This window comes from Carex rostrata, chromosome 4 (assembly GCF_964058835.1).
Source record: "Carex rostrata chromosome 4, lpCarRost1.2, whole genome shotgun sequence".
NCBI classification, from domain to species: Eukaryota; Viridiplantae; Streptophyta; class Magnoliopsida; order Poales; family Cyperaceae; genus Carex; species Carex rostrata.
Window position 1 is genome coordinate 3,986,287 of NC_135921.1, and position 21,862 is coordinate 4,008,148.

At 29.1% G+C, this 21,862-nt stretch overlaps 1 protein-coding gene across 1 annotated transcript; it reads right to left on the bottom strand.

Annotated features, from left to right (window-relative positions):
• Nucleotides 1-3,704: 3,704 nt before the first annotated feature.
• LOC144552787 (uncharacterized) lies at nucleotides 3,705-5,120 on the bottom strand. Its single transcript, XM_078300780.1, has 2 exons — nucleotides 4,437-5,120; nucleotides 3,705-3,994 (listed from the first exon to the last, which is right to left on the bottom strand). The coding sequence occupies exons 1-2, from the start codon at nucleotides 4,884-4,886 to the stop codon at nucleotides 3,986-3,988; spliced, it is 459 nt and encodes a 152-aa protein (XP_078156906.1). The 5' UTR covers nucleotides 4,887-5,120; the 3' UTR covers nucleotides 3,705-3,985.
• Nucleotides 5,121-21,862: the final 16,742 nt, after the last annotated feature.

A 21,862-nucleotide genomic window follows, 5' to 3' on the forward strand; every position in this document is an offset into this window, starting at 1 on the left:
CCTTTATTATTTAGTCCCTCTATTCAAATTTTCTAGTTCTGCTTCTGATTATAGAGACACAATAACATTTAGATATTAAGACCAAATGATATACTTTTATAATGCCATAATTAAGTGGAATCAGCCTGGGTCCGATGGCCATCGTACTCAAAGTGGTTCTAACGGGTTCTCTCATCGTCAAATTTGCTTTAGGATTCATGTGTACTGATTTTAAAGCAGATGCGAAATTGCAGGAGCGAATCCTAAAGCAGATCCGACGGTGAGAAAACCCGTTAGAACCACTTTGGGTCCGATGGCTATCGTACCCAAGCTGTTTTCTAATTAAGTAAGATAGTAATATGTTATGTACTTTAACCCCAACCATAGAAATAAAACAATAATAACTCCCAAAATAAAATCATCTGAAGAATTAATAACTGGGCGGTCAAAATCAAATAATAATTTAGCGCGCAAGCATTGCACACACATTTGAGAGCTAAGAGTGTCAATGAAACCAATTCTTTTGTATATTCTATCAGTATCGTATTTTATGGATCTAAATTTGCCCTTTTTTTTTAAGAAAATGAGGAACCTTCTTTTCTTCCATGTGAATAGTTCAAAATCGATCACACGGCTTCAATTACTTTTTTCTTTTATACCAATCTAATATATTGAAACGATTCATATGTAATTAAAGTCGTGTGATAAATTTTGAACGATTCAGATGGAAAAAAAAAAAGATGGTGCTCCTTTTCTTAAGAAAATGAACAATTTGGATCCGTATTTAATAAAATGGTTATGGACAAAAAATATTTTTTTCATTAACTTATCGGAGTAAAGATACGGATAAGAAAGAAATGATGTTAACTTATCAAGTAGCATAATTGTTCAATATAAAATTACAAATATTTTTTATTCATACATTTATCTATTATATTATATTATTTATTTATTTTTGCTATTATATTATTGTTATTTGTGCAGGATTGATGTTATGTATAGTATTTTTTTTTTGTTTAGTACTTCTGTAGTAGTTGATATATAACCACGGTTCAAATATCTCATGTCTTTCATTTCTTATTCATATTTCATATCTATATTTTTGTTTTCAAAATTCAAATAGTCGATCATAACCCTTCAATATAATCTCTATATTAAAATGTGCTTGGAGATCAATCTATATATTTTTTTAGATATTTTTACTATTTCTTTAAATAGGTAAGAATCACTATTTTTGGATGTACCAAAAAACGTGATTTTGTACCGATTTTTTTATTTATATCCAAAATAATTATTAAATTTTAAAAAATAACCAAAGTTGGGCATGATTTTGAAATCTATCGAAACCAGAATTTTTTTTTTCCGGTAATTCAGTCTCAAATCGGAAATTTTTTTTCCAGTTTTAGAATTCCAAAATCATCGCCAAAAATAAAAACAGAGAAACCGTAAATTTTTTTTGGGTTTCACTACTTTTTTTTCTTTTATCAGATTTTTTTTATTTAAATAGAATTATTTATAATTTATTTATATTTTGAATTGAAATATTAGAAATATTTAATATATTTCTTTAAAAATAGATGAAATACTATATAATTTGATTTATTAGAAAGACTGCTACAAATAATTTGGATCAATATTTTTCATGTCAGATTTTTTGCGGCCGTAAGAAAAATTAATATATTTCTTTATGAGTTATTGAAAAAAATAAAAATGCTTGAATTCTGAGTTATTGATCCCGGTTTAAAAGTCACTTCTAGACAATACAGAAAATATTGTGATCCTTCTAGTACATTTAATTTATGAAAAAGTTATATCTATTTTGAAATTTTTTTTAATAACAATCATTAAAAAAATTTTAAAAAAAATTAATAGATACCATTTTTTAGAAATTAAATGTACTAGAAAGATGACAATATTTTCTTAAAAGTGATCTTTCAACCGGGATCAATAACTGAGAATTCAAACATTTTATTTTTTTCCAATAACACATAAATAAATATATTAATTTTTCTTTCAGCCCCAAAAAATTCGGCATGAAAAATATTGATCCGGGTTATTTGTAGCAGTCTTTCTAATAAATTAAATTATATAGTATTATCTATTTTTAAAGAAATATATTAAATATTTCTAAATATTTCAATAAAAAATAAATAAATTATAAATATTTCTATTTAAATAAAATAAAAATCTGAAAAAAAAATAGTGAAACCGGAAATTTTTTTTACGGTTTCTCTTTTTTTTTTGGGCGATGGTTTTGGAATTCTAAAACCAGAAAAAAAATTCCGGTTTTAGACTGAATTACTGGAAAAAAAAATTCGGTTTGGGTACATATCGAAATCATTACCAACTTTGGTTATTTTTTAAAATTTAATTATTATTTTGAATATAAATAAAAAAATCGGGATTTTGTACCTATCTAAGAAAATAGTAAAAATTTACAAGTACAATTAAATTTCCAAATACAATTAATTTTAAATAGATACATCGATCTAGGGGTACAAACGGATCAGATATTATCCGACCGTATCCTATTTTAATTATCGTATCCGAATAGTATATATACTATATAGTTTACCATAAATTATGAAAATATTTATGTATATATTTACGAATATCCGATATCCGATCTGTATCCGTATGTATCCATCTAATATCCGATACGTTTGCAGCCCTACATGGACCCAGTGTTTTAATATTCGATCTATTCGGCCGAATATTTTTTTCCGCATATTATTTATTCGGCCGAATATTTTCGAATAGAGAATAAGAATCCGAATAAGAACCGAATATTTCCGAATAGAAAATAAAAATCCGAATAAGAACCGAATAAGTTATAATTTCATTTATTCTTATTTGTAGTTTTGTAATTTGTACTATGAGTTGTTAACTTGTTCTAACTTGTGTTATATTTTATTTATATTTATTTGTAATGTTCGAATAAGTATTGTGATCCATGCAGTGTTTCATTTATTTTTATTTGTAATTTTGTAATTTGTACTGTATGTGCGGTATTCGGTGGCTTTTCAAATACCGAATAAAAACCAATTATTAAAACACTGCATGGATCACAATACTTCCAAGTTCGAATCCAATTTGTACCGGACGTAGCACATTCCTTATTAAATTAGTTTTCTTTTTACAAATGTTAATTTATAGAACAGAACTGCCTCTTACATCCAAGACCAACAGTGCATTCAAATCATGGGAAAGTTGGCAGCTAAGTCTAATAAATGAGGTAGAGTTAGAGCTGCATCTGTTCACTAATAAAAATATTACAAAAACCAAGGAAAGATCAAAGATGCATGTTTCTTTTAAATTTATATCCCTCCTTGGCTCCTTTTGATTTTAAATTCAAAGCCTGCATAATCTTGTCCTTTGTCCCTCTTAATTACCTCTTCACTAAAAGACAAAATTAGCACAGTTTCCAATACAAAAGAAAGGACCCAATAATAAAAGGCACACTCATTTCACTTCTCCAGGCTTTGAATTCAGATGCCAGAAACATATTTAATGCCATAGCTACACAGATTGATTAAATTGGACATGAAATTATGTTGAAGCATAAAAAAAAAAAAAAAAAAAAAAAAAGACATGAAATTATGTGGGTCAGAGCTGATATCAGTACATTACAAAGAGCCAGCTAATCACTAAGTTACAAAGAAAAAATACAATTAAATTAATTGCATAAAACAAAACCCTAGCAAACACATTTGATAATTAATTAATTGAGAAGTTAAAAACCCATCCATGTCCTTCTCTCTTCATTTCATACAACAAATCTTCAACTAAGGAAAAAAAAAAGGAAAGAAAGATTGAAGAACAAGGAAAAAAAATAAATAAAAACTATTACTTGAGGCCTTAACAAAACTAAAGCATTAACATGTAGTTGATGAACAGCAACAAGGATGTACCGCTCCGTACCAGCATTACAATTACAAGAATCTCATGTCGTTACTCGTTACAGTTCATCCAATCATATAATCTTGACTTTGCTTTGACTTCACATTTATGGCTCCTACAAGAAACAAAACAATTTATTATACAAGATAACAAAAGTTCATCTAAGACTACCTCAATTAATTAACCAGATTCATAAATTAATTTAAATGTTATCAATATCAGAACCTAAAATATTTATCTAAAATTTAGAGCAAAATATTTTGGTAATGATATAATAATATACACTTTACTGGACTAAAAAATTTGTACTAATAAGATTGCACTCTTCTATACATACAAAATCACATTGTTATATTTATATCTAAAGTCAAATAATAATAACCCTCTAGCAAAAAAGAAAACATCACTTACAATTTTTGCTCCTGCAAAATGTTCTAATAACAATATAAAAAACAATATTTCATTATTCATTTTTTGTTTGATAACTAGATTATTTCAGCATTGCACATTACAAATTTACAGTATAAAGACAGCACAGGGAGGGAAAAGAAAATAACCTGAGTACTGAACCTCCTGAAATTCACATCAGTGCTCTCTGATTCCGATACAGACTCGAGTTCGCTCTTGCTCTCGGCTTTCTTGCTATTGCTACCTTTTCTCAAGCCAAGCAGCCCTTTCCACCGCATTGCCTTCGGTGGCCTCTCGTCATTCCCTCGATCCTGCGCTCTAAGCTCATCTCTCAGTGTCGTCACTCGGTGACCGCTTCCATGGCTTGTCGACTCTTTCATCGGGAGAATACGGCCTTTGAAGAAGAGCTGGTCGGCCGCTATCATCTGGTGTGACCCCACCGAGAACTCAAAGTCGGGATCACTAGGCCCTGCTGGGTTGCGGGATTGAGATGCTGGTGGCGGGCACTCGAGACAGAAGTCACTAGAGAAGGAAATACGGGGACCGGCGATCGGGTAATGCGATTGATGATCTGGATTGTACATGTTTATACATGCCATATATTGGTTCCACCTCTCCTAATTTGGTGTTGTTTCTCTTTTCTTTATATCAACCTCTCTCTCTATACCTCTTCTTTTCTATTTTTTTTTAGCTTTGTATATATCTTCTTTGATCTCTCTTTAGCGCTCTTTTGTTATTTGTTTGAAAAAGGGAAGGGAAGGGAAGTGAAACTAGTTGATTCTCTTTTGTTTTGATGCAGTGGGAGTACTTCAAGTGTTATTGATTGGTGAGGATATATATACACACAGACACACACACACACTTGGATATATAGTGCGTTAGGAAATAGCTGGATGAGGTTGGAGTGGTTTAACAATTAATTGTGAATATTTTAAGCTAGATCCGATGGTCAAACTGTCACAGGGCTGCTACAACACTCCCAATGGACATCTCCTGGATTTTCAAGGAGAGCATTGAATTACATTACTGCAGTCTAGGTAAACAGGTAAGCAGGAACAATTAAGTATTTGTCAAGTGCAAATTTAATCTCCTTTGTTAGTAGTACTGTATTTTTACATGGATCCTTCAACATGCAAAACATTTATTATTCATCCATGGGCCTTTTGAATGACTTAAATTACCATTAATGCTCTCTTTTTGTACTGCCCTCAGAATTAATTCCATCAACAGTACAAATAATTTAAATTGATATATAGCGTTAATTATTGAGATTGAATATGCTTAATATCATGATGAGATATATAGTGCATAAAATTTGAAGTTATGTAAGGGACATATATATATTACTTCGCATATCATATGACATGAAGGTCCAAAGCACAGACTTAAACACTGAATATTATGCGTAAGATCGGAGTATTAAGCCGATCTAGTTGCAGGTGCACCGAGTGGACGCTATTAAACCTCAAAAAAAAAAAAAAAAAAAAATTACAGGGTATGTTTATTTTTTGGATTTCAACCTCATGATGGTTTGATTTTTCCTCTATAATATGCTTCTGGGCATATAGTGAAAGACAAGAGCCGGTATACTGTCTCAAAGTACAAAACATGCTATGTCAGTATGTTGTGAAGACTTCTTTGTTGAACACTGGTCTCTACACTCTGTTACTAGTACCTGAAGCTCTATAGAAAACATGCTATGTTGTAAAGACTTCTTTGTTGAACACTGGTCTCTACACTCTGTTACTAGTACCTGAAGCTCTATAGAAAACATGATATTCTCATCCAACATCACTCTAGGCGCTTATATACAAACACAATGTGCAGGTAGTGTTTCAGTCATACATCGAAAACTAGTTTTCAACCAGTAAAAGTGTATGATGTACAGGCCGGATAGGATACTGTCAAGGTAAAAAACATTAGATTTAACGACCAGTTGATGAATAAAACTGCTTGGCATGGGCACTAGGATAAAGGTGCAGTCTTCCCATAAAGCACTAAAATGCTCGTGACATGAATTTTTGTATATTGTGCCTGACCTTATAGTTATAGATATGTTTGTCAGAGCTAGCTACTACCTGTTCAAAAATTATATTTTCTTCTGGACTGAAACTTTGGTTAAAAAATTTAGCTGTTTATTTCCTAGTTGCAATTTGTTAATATATATAAGAGTTAATTTTTTATTGGCTAATTAATTGTTTATGTGAGAGAGGCGGAAAGCGCCTCGTACATTCCCGACCAACAAGTGGTATTAGAAAATAATTAAAAGGTTGAAAAAATGTAACATAAATTATATTTATTTTTAATTTTATACCTTTTAAGAATATAATTAATTACTTGATTTAACGTATTTTCAGACACATTAAGTTAGAAGAATCCGAACTGTCTAACTTGATCACAATGATAATTAACTCCTACAAATTATTTGTATGTTGAAGCAACAAATAAAATTTGGGAGAATTTCATATATACCACTCAAAATATGTGAAATTACGTATTTATCATCCAAATTTCTGTAATTGCATATTTATTATCTAAAAATATAATAACTCACACATTTACCCAATTAATCAAAATCTGAGATTAATAAGAGATTAATTAAATTTAATATTATAAATAATATAATTAATAAATAGATTAGTCCCTCCCCTCCTACCATCATAATTTCTCTCTTTTTGGCGCTGAAACATAGCTTCTCCCGCCTCCTCTCATGTGGCTGCTCTACTAAAACTCTCCCCATCAAGCAAACTAAAAACCTAGAGAGAACACTTAGAGAAGATGGAATAAGAAGAGGAAGAAACACCCGCACCGGAGGAGATAGATAGACCTAGATGGGAGGGAGCTCAGAGTAGAATCACCTTGATATCGACAGGAATTGAATCAATAATCAACAGCACACCATTAATGCCATAACAATAATGCATTTGTAAAAATCTGACCTCCCTACAAAATTTCATACTCTGACATCCCACTTGTACTGTTTGATCTTGGTTATATGATTCTTAACATTTTTGTTTATCTTTTTTATTTTGTTTCTTCCTTTGATGGTACCAAAAATAGTGAGAAAATCACTAAAAATCTATTATACAAATCAACCAATCATGCACAAATAGTGCGTATAGTAACCATGAAACTTGACATTGCATCAAACAGACCATATAGGCGTCATGTACATGCCTACTAAACATCACCAATGCTTGTACCGGCCCCAAACATGAATAAAACCAAGCCAAACCCCTGCTGGTACAGCAACTTCTCAAACAACCCCAAATTGACCTTCTGTCAGTATAACAGCTATGCATGATTCTTTACAATTGAAATTACCCAAATTCTTTTATGGACACATACTAGACACTCATACAAACACAATGGAAAAATAATTCCTCAAAAAGGAATTTTCTGTGAATTATGGTGACCACTTGAATCTCATACTCCAAAAATAATGTTTAATTTGGCTAATGAAAATGTTGCTTATTTTGTGGATCATTTTTTGGAGTCATGTTTCTTTTTTTGTTAAGTCACTTTGATATATGTTTTTAATCTCTTATATTGGGTATAAAGGAGAAGTCTAGGGAGAGAAAGAAATGGTGCTAAGTTAATCCTTGATTAATTATAGTTTTAAGAATGTTAAACATAGTTAATCTAAATTTTGAGTATATTTGATATATATAAAGTTATATTGGGTAAATGTGTAAGTTATTATATTTTTAGATGGTAAATATGTAATTACAGAAATTTGGATGGTAAATACGTAATTTCATAGTTTTTGAGTGGTATATATGAAATTCTTCCATAAAATTATACACTAAAATTGAAAAAAAGAAGAAGAAGAACTCGACCATATATATACACTAAAATCACACAATTATTGCATTTTTGGAACCGACCACTTTATGCAACTGTTGAAATAACGAAATAGCAAAATAACACACAATTTTATATTATTTATAACATTTTACTATGAATTATGTAAAAAAATCATATATAAAGTACAAAAAATTTAAAAGTTAATGAGAATGAAATGGACCACATTCCTTCAACATGAGTCTTCCCTTGAACACACTAAAATGTTCAAAATGATGCTATAATAGAGACAAATAATCCGCTAATTCAAAAAATGGATGGAAAGAGGATTATTTCATAACGATTTTTATAGTTATTTTATATTGTTTTTATCACCATTATTATAATTATGGCAAAGGCTTCTATGGACATAAGGAACTATTTGTAAAATGAACATATTTTTATTTTCAAAGTTCAAATATTCGATCCGATATATTCGATCTCCATATTGAAATGTGCTTGGAGACCAAATTTTACATTTTTTGAAATTTGTTTACTATTTATTAAGCCACTTTAAAAATTGCTAATCCGGTGGTTCATAAATTTTTACTTTTTTTATTGTTCATAGTAAAACAATAATTTTCAAAGTGACTTAATAAATAGTAAAATAATTTCAAAAAATATAAAATTTAGTCTCCAAGCACATTTCAATATAGAGAATATGTTAGAAGGTTCGAATATATCGGTTGTTTGAAATTTAAAAATGAAAATATGACATGGAGTACAAATGCGTTTTACTCCATGGCTCACCCAAGTCAACCTCATATAATTATATCATTATTTTTTATCAACATTTTTTGTTATTATTATTGTTGTTGTAGTATATATATTGTATGATATACATTTTCATATTCCATCATCAAACAATATTTTATATTCTACTGAACAGTGCCACAATAACACTATTTTACTTTTATTTAAATAATATTATTGTGACATTATTTTTTTATTTACCAAATCAATCAGATAAGGAGGTGCCGTATTCACAGTGGGTCCATATATATCCTAACTTTCAACAGCAAGACTAGTTGTCTAAATTAGAACACTATGGCCAAAAATATTAAAAAAAAAAATTATATAAATGATATTTATCTTATCATCTTGAAGCAATCCAGAACTTTCGGGTTTCATCTGACTATTCCAAACATTGCAACTCTTGCTATCTTTGAAATTCGAAATTAGATGTCGAATAAAATATGCTTATAAATTTAATTTATGCATAATTCTAGCATGTATTAAGAATATATTATGCTCTAAAATAATGCTTAACTTATTCGTTCTACATTGTTACATGACTATGAGAAAAGTTAGTTTCATTTAGGCCCTGTTCGGCGCACTGATGGGAATGGGTGTGGGCATAAAAAAAGTGAAAATTTGAACTGTTTTTTACTGTTTCTGTATTTTTTTTTCCCACGGGAACAGTAACATAGCCGAACAGAACCTTAGTGACAGATGTCCTTTCTTTTCGAAAGGTCAAATTACATAAAGTTAATTTTCCAGCTTATGGGCCTGGTCCGCTGTTTACTGTGCGTGTGAAAAAAACAATCACTCAAACTTTGTGAAAATCTGCCCATGCGCACAGTATTTCGGCCATTCAAAAATTTCCGTTCCCTTTAGACGGCCAAACAGACCCTAAAAGTGTGATAAAAAAAGAAAAAAATAATAAAAAAGGAAAAAAGAATAGAACTGGGTGTTTTTAAGTTTACTAATTAAGTTTTTTTTGTGAATTCAACTATAAAATCTATCGGATTGGCTTCTAACAACAAATCTGGACCATTGAAACTCATATACCTTACCAGTGATGCATCTATTTTAAATTTTCAAATTAATTTTGTATAGAGCCAAGTGGTAAAAAAATGTTAAAAAATGAATGCATTAAAATTAAGTTATAAACCTTCTAATTTTGACCACTTAACTTTATATTAAATTAATTTAAAAGTTCAATTTTTTTTTGTATGTATACGCATCTCACTCATAAAGTAGATGGATTTCAACAATTCAAATTCGTCATTTAAAGTCAATCTAATAACGATTTTAAAGTTGAGTTTATAAAAAAAAAATTGATAAACTTAAGAACATTCTAGTTCTACTCATAAAAAAATATATAAACCAAATGAAAAATAAAACTAAGATATTATCTACTACCCTCACTCCCTCAGAATCCCACAGTATATATATTCTCCATATATATCATATAAATCAAACAAAGATGTACACACAAATACGCGGTCTCTTTAAGAAATATATATTTTTTAAAAATGAAAAGATGGCAAATTTTAGGAAATATGAGACAGTATCCGCAAGAATAAAAAGTGACTATCTACCAGGACATACCAACATAAAAGTATTTTTTTTCTTTTCTATTAGTGATGGTAGTATCCGCGACAATATACCGATAATATCTCTCGCGAATACTGTTCTATTCTTGTATATATAGAACGACTGCATCAAATATGCGGATTCTTTATGAATTCGCTAAGAAACTACATATTTAATATAGTTTTCATCATTATTATAATTCATCAAAAAATAGTTGTTATTTTTCTAAACTTCTGAACATTCTACATAAATTTAATGTGTGTAAGTGTAACATATGCAGTGGCGTAGTCAGAATTTGAGTCAGGAGTGGACAAAAAAATTTGGATTACCGGGTTATCGAGTCAGTGGGAAAAATTAACTTATATTTCTAAATCATTTTAATCAATCTCACCAAATTCTAAATCATATTCAAAAAAATAAAAAATAAAAACATTAACACTCAACAATTTTAGTTAATTATCAATCGCAATTTGCAATTTAGTTCATTCGATTGAATTGTACTGTAGTATTAAATTGTCAAAGAACAGAGATAGAAAATTTAATTTCTAGATTTAAGCAAACCAATATATTTATACTAATATTCAATTTTAAAATTTTAGAAATAAACAATTGCTTACTTGTGTTAAGTTGTGGCTCTGCCACTGAACATATGCCTTTTAACAACATTTTGCAACTATATATATTTGTATTTGTGTCACAAAATAGAATTTATTTTTTATAAACCATAATTAAAATAAAGATTTTTATGAAATCAATATGATTATTTTTTTTTACAAAAACTACAAGCACCGAAATGACATTTCGGTTCTAGATGTTTTTATAATTTTTCAATGTATTTTTTTCTCGAAATCTGTAAAAACGGCTTGGACCGAAATAACATTTTGGTCCCCAAAAAAAATGGAATCGAAATAACATTTCGGTTTTTATAATTTTTGTAAGAAAAAAAAAATAATATTGTTGGTTTCATAATTTTTTTTATTTTTCTAATTATGGTTTATAAAAAAAATTCGACAAAAATATAGGGTATGGTGAAGACAGAATCACAGTGATGGGAAAGATTGGATACGGAGCTGCCACCCTTATAATTGTCCACATGTTAGCTAGCTAGGTCACGATTCTATATACAGCGACCCCATACATGATTCTACTATGCATAGATCTTCTGTTCCAAATTCTATGCAACACAGTATACTACAAGGCCAATTATACTAAGTATGGCATTGTTTGGTCCCATTGTCAGTGAAATGTAACAGAGTTGTTGTTGGGCATATGCAAGGGAGAAGTTATAGTAGGCATGTTTTAGAGTAAAAAGGATGGAGAGAAGGGGAAAAGGTAAGAAGCATGTTGACCAGTCTATTGACTGGTGGTTAAAGATTCATTTGTTGAGCCTGAGCTGGCATGCAGGACCGCTTGATCTTAGCACGTGATCACTACGTATATTTTGGAAAAAAAAAATTATAAACCATAATAAAAAAAAAAAAATTATGAATGATTATTTTTATTTTTTTTACAAAATCATAAGAACTGAAATGTCATTTCGGTCTGAAAACGACTGGAACCGAAATTTATTTTTTTAATGTATTTTTTCTCGAAATTTGTGAAAACGACTGGAACCGAAATGACAATTCAGTAAAAAAAAAAAGTGATTGAAATGACATCTCGGCTTTTATGATTTTTTATAAAAAAATAAAGTAATCAAGTTGGTTTGATACAATATATTTTTTTATTTATGGTTTCTAAAAGAAATTATATATTTTGTATACATGAATTCCCTTTTATTTGATAAGCAAGACATTAATCTATAGAGAGGGATTAGAGTCTTGCTATTTTAGCTTGAAAATAATTGCTAACTAGTTTAGCTTAGAATATACTAATTCGTTGATTTAAAATATTGGTGGAATAAAAAAAATAGTGATATGAAAATAGCGATTAGTATAGTTATTTATATTATTTTTTGTACCATCATTTTTATTATATGATGTTGTTGATTATTTACATGATATTATCATAATAATCATAGTCATTTAAATGATTATATATAATTATTGATGTGACTAATATAGTAATATCATTTTCCATTAACATTATTATTATATTATTATATTACAATTCGAATTTTTACATTGCATCTAACATGGATGACCCCAAATAATATTGTCACTGTTCTTCCCAACAGTGCAATAATGACACCAACTCTTAGTTAAATAGTAATATTTGTACCGCTTCATCTCAGCATTGGTGAAAGTCTCGGACGTTCATGACTAGTAATTTTTTTTTAAAGAAATAAAACCTTTGTTTTAACAAGTGCTATATATATATATATATATAGATATATATATAGAGAGAGAGAGAGACTAGGGGGGGGGGGAGGGAGAGGGGTTGGCTAATAATAAAATGTTTGTTTCAGAACCGTGGTGTAATCAATTGATTTTTCGATTTTCAAAGTTCAAACGGTCAATCTAAATTGTTAGATGTGATCTATATATTAAATGTGCTTGGAGATCAAATTTTAGATTTTTTTTTTACTATTTATTAAGTCAGTTTTAAAATTGCTGATTTTAATAAATAGTAAAAAATTTCTGGATCATTGAAAACAACGATTTTAAAATTGGCTTAATAAATAGTAAAAAAATTTTAAAAAATATATAAAATTTGGTTTCCAAGCACATTTTATTATAGATTGAATGTAGAACGATTTGAATCGATTACTTGGACTTTGAAAATATAAAAACTAAAATATTAGATGTCCAAATTTTGATATGCTGTCAAAAGTTCTCAGTCCATTGAATTTGGAAACTGTACTTTTGATAGCACTAACAAAGATATAGCGGGAGCGATGTAGTGAACACCATATATAATTTTCCATAAGGAATTATGTTTTCTTTTTCTCTCAAGTATTTAACAAGAAAAAAAAAAATATTGTGCACTATATAATTGGTCGAGAATGGTAATTAATATTCTTAATTGCAACCTTTTGTTGTATAATATTAAATATCAATTTGTAGATTAAGTTTCTCTTCTTTTGCCTATATTGTACAACCTTTTCTCAGCTGAATATGTTGTGTATTATTCTTAATTACTCTGCTGATGTGAACTAACCTAACAGTAGATACTTCCCTTAAAAAAAAAAAAATTCAAGGGAGGGGTATTCCTTGACAACATATTAATTTGACAATGTTCATAATTATAGAATATTATTTATAGTTTTCAAATCTAACAAATACAATATAATATGTACTTAATACATATCATATATATGAAAAATGATGAAATTTAATATAAGTTTTGCAGCTCATCAAATAATATAAAATTAACAACGATTCATATATGAAGATTTATTAAGGTGATTTCAAATTATATTGAAATGGTATATAAATTGATACACTAGTAATCTACAATGAAAATAGCATGTTAACTTATTCTATTTTTTTTATTAACTGATTTAAGATAGTGTTGTTCAGATTATTGTCAAGATAAACCATTGTTAGAGGATATCCATCTTTATTTTTTTTAATTTGGAATTGTGGTCTTTGTTGTAATTTAAAGATATGCAAGGTTTTTGTCAAATATTTTTACAAATTGAATACCTTTGAAAAATTAATGCTATGAAGGAAGTCATTTATGAATGCCTACTATAAAACAGGACATCAACCCAGATCTGGTTTTTTGGGTTTTTGTTTATCCAAACTTGGTAAAAATTTATTTGTTTGGTTCAAATAAGCTTTCCCTTAATAGAGGTCTCCATGTGGCACATGTACCAGCTCTTTAATTCCCTGTTCTTTTACCTATTGTCACCTTTTTAACAACCTATTATTTATATAAAGAAAGTAGGATTTGGCTTTCTTTTTTTGAGATAAAATAGAGTTAATTTCTTGAAAAATATTTATAAGAAATAGTAGTTTTTATGTTCAAACAAGGAAATAAAATCCTTAGAAATTCAAAGGCGGAGCCAGAAATTATGATAAGTGGCAAAAATATTCAGGGTGTAAGATAATGTTATAATTATTTGAATAGTGAGTATATTTTTGCAATTATTTTAATATAGTAACATAAGTATATTTTTGAAACTTTTGTTTAGTATGTGGCTCCACCACTGTAAAGAGTGGATTAGGCTCTGCTTCGCTTGTATATTTTTTTAGTAAAGGTTGGAGGTAAAATCACCTAACTATTTAATACCCTTGTTATTATGACAAAAGATTTTTCCATCCAGGTTTTGAATCCATGACGATCTGCTTTGCTTGTATGTATGATACTTATTTGAGATATTCAAACAGATCAAGACTACTTATTTAAATGAAACAACATCTTGTATAAAATTCAATCTCATGTCCTATTATTAAGGAATAATGATAGGTATATAATTGTCTTTTTAGACAATTAATTAATTCTGAAATATTTAAAATGTAAGATTTTATCGGTTCGGAACCTTCCAATAAAATAGAAACAGTCAGCACAAAAAAAAACTTAAACCCAATTGGAGTTGGGATGGGGATTTTTTGCCGATTTTTTTATTAATAAAAAATAAAAATAAAAAAATATCATGAAAGAGAATTGTTTTGCTGGAAAATTGAAATCTAGGAAAAACGGGATGGTTTATCCCGTATCAGTGTCTGGACGGGGTAAACCATCCCGTCCTGTTAATCTTGATCCTAATTAGCGATTTAACTTTAAAAAAATGTCTTGGACGGAATAGATTATCCCGTCATCACTGTAGCATTTAAATTTTTTTTTTTATTCTCTTAGATTAAATTAATTTCTGTCCAACTAATCAAATTAAGATATTGATATTACCTGATATATCATAATCATGTTAAAGCAAATTGTTGAACAATTAAAGATTTTAAAAGTAAAAGATAATTTAGTTACACAAAATTAGAAGATTCGAAGAGATATAAGTTTCACAAAAATGTCAGTCTAATCAGTGGCAAGCCACAATGAATGAAGAGTAGGCAATTGGTTACTCCTGAATTTTAAACACATAGTATAGATCTATGTATAATCAGACAATTGTCTAAGTTTAGATAAAATCTTGTCTATTTTAAACAGTTTACAAATTGAATTAGTTAATTCACGGTAGTCTACGATTCACTAATTGTACCAATAAAATATTTGTCTATTCTTGATAAAAATTCTGACTGAAGCTCATGTGCTGAATCATTACAAATAAAATGACAAAAACATAAATAAAAATAAAAATATATTTATGATGAGATCATAGTATGAAGATATTATGCGTTCAGAGGTAATCAAACATACCGTGCCAGTCCAAATTATGTGGGTACTAAAATTTAAATGCTAATGGCCGAGGATGGAAGGACACAAATGGTGGTATTAGGGGTACTATTGGGGCACATGATGCCTCTGACAGGGGTCTAGTTGAATAAACTGAGCCCCTTTCTCTCTTTCTCTTCTCTCTGCCAATGCTGCCATTGCATTTTGATTTTGATTTGTAGTCAATTGAACTGAGCCATACAGAGTTCTACTTTGTTGTTATTTCAATTGGATGGCCAGGATCACTGCTCCTGGTGGGACCCATTGTCTGACATCTACCGACGCTATGCATATATCGCCAAAAGTAGGCCACAGCCTTTTATTTTATATATTTTTTGTTCTACTCGTTTCACTTCACACAAAGTAATTTTTAAACAAAAAAAATTAACAAATTTTATTTTGAGTTGGGTTTAAAACGTTTTATTTGTGATGGAACGAATTTATGATTTGTGATGGAATGAATTTTTGTTTAAGAGCCTTTTGGATCAAACTCTCTTCCTTCAAAAAAAATAAAAAAAATAAATGCTTTACAAAGTTATATTGTTTCCGGAAATGGAAATTTGGTAAGTAAAAAAATAAAAAAAAGATAATGAATAAATGTTGGTTCCATGGATTCGGACACTCGGAACTTTTCTTCTTAGCCCCTTGTGTTTAGGGAAAAACACAAAGTAGCGTCTAGATTGAAGTAGGGTCTAACAAATTCTTGAAATTAAATTATTGAACATAACATCCAAAAATTGGTGGAGAAAAAAATAGTGTTCCTATCAACTTTTTAAATTTAATTATTGAACATAACATACTCAAAGTTAGTTCGGCTACTATGCCAATACCATCGGTTCCAAAACCTACTGGATAAATTTCAAACAATGAATTCAAACTATTCAAATCGATCTACTTCACGAGTGATGGGTTTACATGCAATTATAAATTTTTGAATTCATTTAGTATGAAGTCAAACGTTAAAAGAATTATAATATATTTATTTTCCATCATTGTTTGACCACTTGATATTTGTCGAAAATTTATAAATTTTGCGTGTAAATGCATCACTCGTGAAGTAAATTATTTTGAACCATTAAGATTTGTCATATCAAATCTTCCAATAAATTTTGGAAGTCGTTGACACTTATACTAAAATATCGCCAATGACATACTCTTAAAAGTAAAAAAAGCGTTGCAATGCTTTTTTTCACCATAATTTCGTTAACCTCTTGTATTTTTCAGAATAAACACTCTCCACATTTTCTATAAAGTTGCAAATACTCCATTATATGTATTTTTTTTTTTTTTGTAAAATTGTGAGCATTAGAGCATTTTGTATCATGATACTTGTGTAGTAGATTATATAAATTAGAAATTTATGTTCAAACTGAAATCACAGTTGAAATTTGTAATGCCGTAATAACTATATAAGGTAAAATAAATATCGAATTTATGCCAATATAGCAATTCTATGTGATGATTTAACAGTATAATATTTGATATGATATTTTGACTCCATTTAATATGTCAAATGAAGAAAATGAACATTTGAACTTAGGGTATTTGTTTTCATTCTCAAAATGCAAAGATTTATTTGAACTTAATGATGCAAAAGTAGGGGCATTTCTAATTTATTTTGTTCATATAACTTGTATTCTATTATAATTAATTTTTGTACTTTTTTTTAACATACATTACATAATCTATGTCATAATAGTGTGAGAATTTGTCATTATAAAATTTCGTTTTGTATATTTTTTTTTTTTGGTTATATTCTGTTACATTTTGATAATTTTTTTTGTGTGGAACTGAAAACCTTATCCGGATAAGAAAGCAAAGCAAAGGAAAGAACAAGGAGAGGTACTTAATTATTAATTTGTTTTGGAGGTCTTATCTAGCTGTAGCATATATGTAATTTGAAATAATTAATTGGCCTAGAAAGCAAGATCTCTGTGGGAAGTGTGCATTAAATTGCAACTGCGGTGGCTTTAAGAGGCTATAAAGTGAGATGCTAGGCTGGAATCATGAATTGACTATTTGAAATGGGTGGAATTCAATGCTGGTATGGTGTAAGCTTTTACTGCCGCATAAGGTACGGGTGCCACTCACATGCCTACCCCTTGTAACATTTTTTCAAAATTTATACATTTCCGACACGTGGCTGCCATTGACACCATCCAACTGCTGAGAAAATTTAAGGATTTTGGTCAAGTCAAGACTCAAGACCACATTAATTTAATATTCTAGTCTCTGTTGAGAAAGTTTTGTAGGCTCGGTGTACAAACGGCTATGATACAGATATACTGGCAAATGCAAACGAACTTGGGTTAGAGGCTTAGAGCTCGTGGCTTAGAGATGCAACTCAAACTTGGTCTCCTCCAAAGGCAGCAACGCTATCTTTCACCGCCTCATAGTTTTATATTATATTGTGTCGTGCCACATAATACATCCAATGCAATCTACGCTTTATTCATGCATGCATCGTGCATGCCAGCAGACTACTCTTACTTACATTACATACATGCTCCAATCAAGAAATATCTAAGCTTTATTCATTCTTTTCTTTTCTTCTCTTTTCCTTTTCACCAATGAAACCTTTTTATTTTTTATTTTTTAAGTCACATCACATGCAACTATGCAAGGCTTTTGCATGAAAAACGACAAAATTATGACACAGTGGGGCGGTCGTTGGTCAAACGGATAGGTATATAATGCATCTCTATCTATAAAGTTTAGATTATATGAGGGGCTAAATGACCCTTGATTAAAGGTTAGAGACTAATTAAGCTATTGGTTAGATTTAAGTATAGTTTAGACTAAAGGAAAATTCAAAGAAATCGGCTTGGGCTAATTGTTTAAGCAGTAAGAAAATGTTCAGAGATCTTGGTTATAGTAAATTGACATTTAAAATTAATTGTATATCATATATCAATCAAATGGGGATTCAGATCCATCGGTAAGTGTCCAGCACACAATAGAAAGATAACAAATATTTTAATGTTCATGCAATTTTCTGAGATTTGCACAAAAGTTCATGGAGGAGGGTTCAAATGCCTTCATGTTTTTGTGCTTCCATCATGCCTCCATCTCTCTTCATCATTTTCAAAGTTCAAACAGTCGATCCAAACCGCTCAACCTAACCTCCATACTAAAATATGTTTGGAGACCAAATTTTATATTTTTAGAAATTTTTTTACTATTTTTTTAGATAGGTACAAAAATACTGTTTTTAGATGGTTCAGATTTACTGATTTTGTACCTATCTAAAAAAATAGTAAAAAAATTCCTAGAAATATAAAATTTGGTCTCCAAACATATTTTAGTATGGAGGTTAGGTTGAGCGGTTCGGATCGACTGTTTGAACTTTGAAAATGATAGAGGGAGATGGAGGCACAAAAACATGGAGGCATTTGAACCCTCCTCAAGTTCATGTAATATTTCAAAGATTGTAGGCCGTGGCTTTAACAAATGGGCTTAGAGATGACAATTTTAGCCCGGCCCAATTAGGTCCACCAACCTTACCGGTTCGACGATTCCGACTTGACATTTTATGTGTCAGGTCGGATTGGATTTGTCGCACATATACAATGGTATTTAGACATGTTTTTGTGCGTGTTTCAAGTAGAGAAATAAATCATTTCTCTTACGAATCTATCAATTAGTAATTAAAATAAATAAATCTTAATTAGTTAATATTTAGCTTATTTTTAATATTTTAAAGAAGAGAGTTCCACTACCTCTTAATTAGATATTGGTTTGCTAGTTACTGAGGACCTCCAAAATTTAGTGTAGATTTCTATGTTTTTATTTTATTTTTGTTTTTCTGTTTTGCCATACAATCTTTAATTAATTTGATAAGTAGTGTAGCAAAGCTATGATAACTACTTGAAGCAAAAATAATAAATGTATTTTCAATAATTAAGAAAATAAATTGAGTAAAACATCAAATTGTAACATACTTTAAAGTGGGCCAACTAATAATTCAATTAATATAGAAAAAAAACAATCAAGCAATTTAAATACCTAAGCAAAACAAAAACATTAAATATAAATTAATATTTTTCCCATAAGTTTTACATAAAATATGTCTTAATCCCTTAGAAAATTGCAACGGATCTTAGTTGAAACTTTTATTTTATCTTAGTATACTAATGACCTATATATATTTATTTGAAAAAAAAATTACCAGAGATCTGAAACACCAGGGCAGTATTGAGATGACAGATGAGCTGTTTTATAAATTTTATAATTAGTTTGACTTTTGGGGTTTTATGTGTAATTTGAAATAAGTTGGACTTTTATTAGTGTATATATTATCTCCTCAATATTGTAATAGGTTGACTTCAATTGCATGTATTTCCATTAAAATAAAAAGTTTGACTCAAATTTTATTTTGTTTTAATTTGTCCCTGATTAGCGGAATCTAACCGACATATATAATATTCTTTTTGAGAGAGAAAATCATATAAAGTAATATTACAGGTGAATTAGACAATAAACACTCCTCAGCAACTATTATATTGCTCTTTATATACCTTATTCAACTCAATTAAACCAACGATTAATATTTTTGTTTATATAGTTCAAACAATCGATCTGAACTATTCAACATAATCTTCGTATATAAATGTACTTGGAGATCCAAATTTACATTTTTTTTTTGAATTATTTAACTATTTTTTAGATAGATAAAAAATCACTATTTTAAATTATCCGAAAGTAGTGATTTTCTAAATATTTAATAGTAAAAAATTTCTAGAATAATATGAAATTTGTGTCAAATTGGCCTCGAAAATTCAAGTCGAGTCATGTAACTCTGACAAATATATATATACTTCGACCATGGTAATTTTGTGTCCAACATTTACTTGTAGAATTATTCATCATTTGGGACAACAATTATGACATGTTGAGCAGAAATTGGAAAAAATAAATAAATTTAAGAACTACATCTGACATTGGCTAGACACAGTTTTCCTTGTTAAAGACATTTAAAATTTAATTCCAATTGGACTTCCTAAAAATAGGATAAATCTTGATCCCTTCCTTCACTAAAAGAAATGGATGTGTGGTTCATAACAGACCAATAGAGGAAAAGGGCCTTGTGATATTTATAAATTTTAATATGTAAAAAAAAAAATAGAAAACAGAAAAAAAGGTCTCACAAGTTTTCTATACAAAAATTTCTTGATCAATTTGAACCATACTTTTTTCTTTCAACATTAAGTTTTTTGTAGTAGGTATCTTTGTAAAATTTATTACACAAAGTAAAAGATTTATCATATTATGCAAGTATAAGAGATAGGGGTGTCAACAGGTACGATAAGGGTTGGGCGGAGATATTTTTATACCTGTACCCATTATGATAAAAAAAAAAAATCTTTACCCTTACTCATATTTTCGAATACAGTACGAGTCGGGTAAACGGATAAAAAAGTGCCATTAACATTTCGATTTGTGTTTTCGATAAAATATTTTTCAAAATAAGAAAAAAATAATAATGAATACAACTAATTTGTATTATGAAAATTTAATAAAATACAAAAACTTTATTGTATTATGTATTATCTTCATACAAATATATATCTATAGATAATTTTTTTTTTAAATTATCTTATATGAAAACGGGTAAGATAACGAAAAAAAATCATTACCCTTACCTGTGATTAGCTAACGAAAAAAAATCTTACCCTTACCCGTGTTTTCGGATACGATACGGATCAGGTAAACGGGTAAAAAGATGCCATTGACACACCTAATAAGAGAAGATATAAAACAGTCAAACAGATATCCAACAAAAATTCAAATTAAAAAAAAGATCACAAAGTACCTGATAGTACTTTTATATTATTAAATTAAAATTCTGACCATCTATTTATTTTTTAAAAAAAATTGACAGAAGATCTCAAACTCCCAGGAGAGTAGTACTGAGCTGAGCTGTTTTATCACAGATCAGTTTGACCTATTTTAAATTACCTTTGACATTTTATTAATTAGTACCTTCTTTTTATTGTATTACGATTTGACTCGCTTTGTTTGTACTTCTATCTATATAAAATAAGGTTTGACCAAAGAAATTTTTTTTTCTTGATTTTTCTTCTTTTGTTCAGTATAATGGTTAACATGTGAAGTAATACAAGCGATGACAAAAAAAACAATA

Coding starts and splice junctions, on each gene's coding strand:
- LOC144552787 (XM_078300780.1), bottom strand. CDS start 4,886: ATGGCATGTATAAACATGTACAATCCAGATCATCAATCGCATTACCCG.